This window comes from Mytilus edulis, chromosome 7 (assembly GCF_963676685.1).
Source record: "Mytilus edulis chromosome 7, xbMytEdul2.2, whole genome shotgun sequence".
Lineage (NCBI taxonomy): Eukaryota > Metazoa > Mollusca > Bivalvia > Mytilida > Mytilidae > Mytilus > Mytilus edulis.
The window spans coordinates 61,363,918-61,369,554 of record NC_092350.1 but is presented as its reverse complement, the minus strand read 5'-3'; the positions used below and the strand labels follow the sequence as shown (position 1 = coordinate 61,369,554).

At 33.5% G+C, this 5,637-nt stretch overlaps 1 protein-coding gene across 1 annotated transcript; it reads right to left on the bottom strand.

Moving 5' to 3' along the window:
• Window positions 1-3,439: 3,439 nt before the first annotated feature.
• Window positions 3,440-5,134, bottom strand: LOC139483291 (uncharacterized). The gene has a single exon (XM_071267321.1). The coding sequence runs from the start codon at window positions 5,132-5,134 to the stop codon at window positions 3,440-3,442; it is 1,695 nt and encodes a 564-aa protein (XP_071123422.1).
• Between the last annotated feature and the right edge of the window lie 503 nt (window positions 5,135-5,637).

Below are 5,637 nucleotides of genomic sequence, written 5' to 3'. Positions count from 1 at the left end.
TGGTGTTTGTTTTGGTAGTTATTCTTATGGTTTTTATCAAGCAGAGAAGTTTTTATAGTTGTTCCCATGTTTGGTTCATCCACATTCTTTATGTGCTCATCTCAAGTCAGCCATTAATTCATTGGTTTCCGTTTGTTGCTGCATATCATATTCGTTTTTTGTTTAATGATTTCCCTACCATGATGTATATAAGCTGGTTTCTTCTTTATTTGGTATCTGATGGAAATTTGTCTCTTGACAACAATACCGTGATTCTAATTTGTAATATAAAACAAATGACTTAAGAGGTAAAAAAACAAACAGGACTTTAATCAAGTGCTTCGAAAGGGTAAAAAATTTTCTACTCCACATATATACCTGTTGCGTTACTTATCATTTGGTGGTGGTTTTGGGATTGTAGAGAACCAGAAACCTGCCGGTCCCGACTTACATGGTGTGCCATATTTACTAATTAATAATTTGAATAGAATTAATTAAATTTCGTTGACGAACAAAAATATTAAAAGCAAAATATTAAATATGAAGTTCCGTTGGACATCATATTCCTTTTTAATATTCGGTTGATCAAAATGGCTGTTAGTATTGTTTTGCTTGAAATGTTGTTGCATCATTTTTTCAAAACATTTTCTTTTATTTAGTATACTGTAAAGTCTAAAAGTATATATTCATAGTAATTTCTACTAATAGTTATGTTTAGACCTGTAACTGCTAATTTGAAATGTCCGAAAAGAAACCGATGTCATCTTAGATCTGATATCATTAACGGTTTCAAAATCTAACGTCTTTAAGTTAATTTCCACATTCATTAGATATAGGAAGATGTGGTGTGAGTGCCAATGAGACAACTCTCCATACAAATAACAATTTAAAAAGTAAACCATTATAGGTTAAAGTACGGCCTTCAACACGGAGCCTTGGCTCACACCGAACAACAAGCTATAAAGGGCTCCAAAATTACTAGTGTAAAACCATTCAAACGGGAAAACCAACGGTCTAATCTATATAAACAAAACGGGAAACGAGAAACACGTATATATTACATAAACAAACGACAACTACTGTACATCAGATTCCTGACTTAGGACAGGTTCAAACATTTGCAGCGGGATTTAACGTTTTAATGGATCCAAACCGTCTCCCTTTTTTCTGAAACAATAGCATAACATCACAACAAAGAAAAACATAAGATAAAATATCAATTGGCAGACTTAACTCAATCAAAAAACGTATGATTAAATTGGATGTTTTGCTTGAAATGATGCATCATTTATTCGAAACAGTTTCTTTTAATGAGTATGCTTTATAGTCTAAAAGAATATATTCATAGTAATTTCTACTTATGGTTACATGTAGACCTGTAACTGCGATTACTCTCAGATCTGTATTTAGTGTCTTTTTATTGTTGGGATATACAAGTACCCGATCACGAACACTCTGTGTCTTTGTAAGATGTATTTTATGTGTTTCCATCTGATGAGTTAAGTCTTTTCAACTGATTTTTATAGTTCGTTCTTCTGTCGTACTGTTTCAACACTGTCCCAGGTTAGGGGGATTCTGTATGCATGTGCCATTCCCAAGTCAAACTAATTGTTTGTCGTTTGTTTCATTAATGATTTTCCTTCATTCTTTTGTACATAGATTAGGCCGTTAGTTTTTCTCGTTTGAATTGTGTGGCTGACTGTGCTGTATGAGTTTTACTCAGTGTTGAAGGCCGTACGGTGGCCTATAGAAGATAGTTTCTGTGTCGTGTAGTCTCTTGTGGAGACTTGTCTCATTGGCAATCACACAACATCTTTTTTATATTTAAAGGAAGATCGGGTGTCAATGAGACAACTCTCAATCCAAGTTACAATTTATAAAAGTAAACCATTATAGGTCTTCAGCACAGAGCCTAGGCTCCCACCGAACAGCAAGCTATACAAGGCTTCAAAAATTACCAGTGTGAAACAGTCAAACGGGAAAACTAACGATCTAATCTATATAAGAAACGAAAAACGAGAAACATTCATGACCCACATAAACAGACGACAACGACTGAACATTAAATTTCTGACTTAGGACAGGTGCAAACAATTGCAATCGGATTAAACGTTTAAATGGTTCCAAACCTTCTCCCTTTTCTGAAACAATAGTATAACATCACAACAAAGAAAGACATGCTATAAACTATAAATTGGAATGGGTTAACTCAATCAAACACAAATTGACCCACAATGAACGAATAAATTTGATCTGTGAAGCTTATAAAGTATAACATGAAGTGAAAGTTGAAGCATGAATTTAAGGTCATGGTAAAAAGTACAATCCCAAAAATACAAAACTCCGAGGAATATCCAAAACATAACCTCATTGCAAATAATCATCATACATATTGTAATTCGATCATGTAAAATCAGAAAGAAAAAAAAAGACTTTTTAAGCTTGCCGTTCAATGTGAGCCAAGGCTCCGTGTTAAAGACCGTTCTTTGACCTATAATCATAATGATACTTCACTTTTACAAATTATTACTAGAATGGGGCACTCATTCCACTTCTTCTGATATCTACTAATTATGATACAATATTCAAAACCATAATTCAGGTCAAGGTTATATGAAGAAATCTTCTCCTTATATGCAATTAACCAAACAAAATGATGTTGACCTACCATGTTAACTAAAATGGAAAAGTCTACATCCTACAAACTTGAAATTGACCACTGAAGTATGACATATTTTACCGACATATCTTATTCCTAACCAATCAAATAACAAAATGATGTTGATTTATAAAGTATATTACTAAGTGCACATACTACGTATTTCTAACTTAAAGCTAATTGCTTAACACGACATATGTCACCAACATACTCTCTCACCAGTCAACCAACCAAATACTGTTGACCAAGCGTTCATAGTTTTATAAAAACAGACTACCAATAATACAGTGACCTGACAGCTGAAGCATGTGAACTAACATGATGTATTATACAGTGGTGATATATTGGCGAGTTATGTTATGATTATGTTAGTACCTGTTGCAAGTAGTTGATATTTTGAGAATTTGGTGCTGATAGTACTTTTTTGATAGAATCACTAATTTCAGTAATCTACAGATACTAACAACCACACCATTTGGTCTCGGTTTGATAGTTGTCCCATTAGCATTAACACCGCATTGTCATTGTTTAATTTATATCAAATTTTTTAACCGGCAAGATCTTTCTGTCACGTGATAATAAAACTGCTCTCATTCCATCAAATTTATTAGAATATACATTTTTAATAATATAACACCTATAAGCATGATAAGTATAATTAATTGGCGAATGATTTGTTTAAAACAAATACTACATATTATATTTCTGTCAAAAATTAACAAAATAAGTTTCCAACATCTGGGTATCAAAAACACTGCGAAGAATGGTCTAAAGTAAGAAAAGTTTTAACTATAAATTTGTTTAAATAACATCAAACGTATAAGCCGTGTTAGAGAAGTTTGCGACTAGCAACTGATTGTTTTGTCCACTATAATGTAGTGAGACAGGAATCATGAGACCATCACTTGCTGTCAATACTTCTCTATGTCGTTGCCCATCAGGGGAGATAACTACAACATTGTTCGATACGCTCCCCACAACGTACACATTACCATCACTATCTACATCTATACCTTGAATATTCTCCAGAACGCTTTGATTTAAGAATGTCCATTGTATTTTACCTTGTAGATTATAACATGTCACAGTGCTTGTTTCTCTGTTTGTATGATATATGTTGTCCCTAAATGATGCAGTGTGACAGTCATGGGGTAAGATGTCCCGGACTATTGTACTTATAGACTCTTCATTCAGATTCATCATTCGTATTCCTTTGTCTCTAGCGGAATAAATCAATCGATTATCTTTCAATGCAATGCCATAACTGGTGGAATCTAGTGAAATTGTTTTCTTGATTCGTTTCTTCGCCAAGTCTATAATGGTAATATACTGCTGAAATGAACCACCAGATGAGACGGCCAATGTGTTATCCTCACTGTTATACACTATATCAAACGCGTAACACGACAATTTGACTTCAAAATCTTTTAACCCTTTCAAATTAAACACAATTACCTTACACTCCGTGTATAAAGTAAATGCCATTCTACCATCCGGCAATATGCAACATCCATGGATTTGGTTTTCTGGAATATTGATGGTCTTTTGTTTCATTAACACTATATTTTCAATTGTGTATCTTGATTGAACGGTTGGTACCATCGTTTGGGCTTGTTTGACCTTTTTCCTAATCAAAACAATTTCGCCAGATTTAGTTTCGATACGCACTTCTCCAAAACTTCTGATATCGGACAAGATTTTCTTGATAGAGGTATTTATTTCATATGAGAGAGATATTTGATTGAAATTCTTGCCTTCCACAAGTGACTTCAGGAATTTGTTTTTGCTGTTTACGTCCTCCTCTATTTTTTTCATTGAAAGAAATACTTGAAGATCCGTTGCATGTTGCTTTATGTTCACAATGTTTCTCTGGTATTCTTCTATTTCTTTTTCCTTCTTTTCCAATGATGACAATAACTGACAAATTTTGGAGTTTTCTTTTTCTTCTTCCGCATAGAGTTTTTTCATTAAATCCTCTTGTAGCTTGTCAAGATGGTTGTTGATCTTTATTCTGGTCTTCTTTATTTCTTTTTCTATTTCCTTTCTACTTTCTTTAAATATCGCCAGATTTTCTTGTTGATCCTGGCGAATTTTCTCTAGATTTTCTGCTACTTCAACTAAAGTTTCCTCTAGCTCGCACATGGCATTGGATGTTTTGACATTTTGAATGACCTGATCTAAATCGACGAAATCTCGGCATTCGTTATGGCTTTCCAAGATACATTTGCTACAGCAGGGAAATTCATGCTTCTGGCAATACATTTGATACTTTTTATTGTGTTTAGTACAATCCTTAGAAATTGAAAGTACATTAGCTGGTAATTTCATGTATTCAGTAAATGGCACCACACAATGGCTCCTGGATGCCTTAGACAAACAATGATGTTCCTTGCATTCTGTACATAGTCCCTCGTCACATTCTGTACACCATACTATCGGTGGTTTGTTAACGTGACGGAGGTTACAAACACCACAGCTCAGAGATGAAGTTGCCATTTAACACAAACTACAATTAACAATAGCTGATTTACAAATTTAAAACAAAAACAACGCAATTTTAACCCCAACATCGAACATCATGGTAGCCTAATTTAGTTTCCCGTCAAGGTGCTTCGGTATCTACATAAATTAAATGCAGGTTTCAAAATATAGCAATTTATACTGACAGTAGCGTTTAATAACAGTAATCAATTCAATTCTATATATATATTTCAAAATCGGAACTATTCTGATTTATCTCATTCTTAAGTTATTCAATCGTCTGAAATGAAATGAAAATGAAATGAAATATGAATTATTGCAGCTATAAAGCGTCCCGTGTGAAATGATACAATATGGCATTTAATTTTGTATACATGATAGTGGATATACATGTATCTCAAGAAATTTAGTGAAAATTTGCTTTAAGGGAAAAGTTAATCGTTTAGGGTCTCAAATACAGCGAAAGTGTGTTTGAAACAGAGCTATTTTCTTAATGGGTTACACACATTTTTATTTTG

Excerpts from the sequence above, each read along its gene's own strand:
- LOC139483291 (XM_071267321.1), bottom strand. The coding sequence starts at position 5,134 with ATGGCAACTTCATCTCTGAGCTGTGGTGTTTGTAACCTCCGTCACGTT.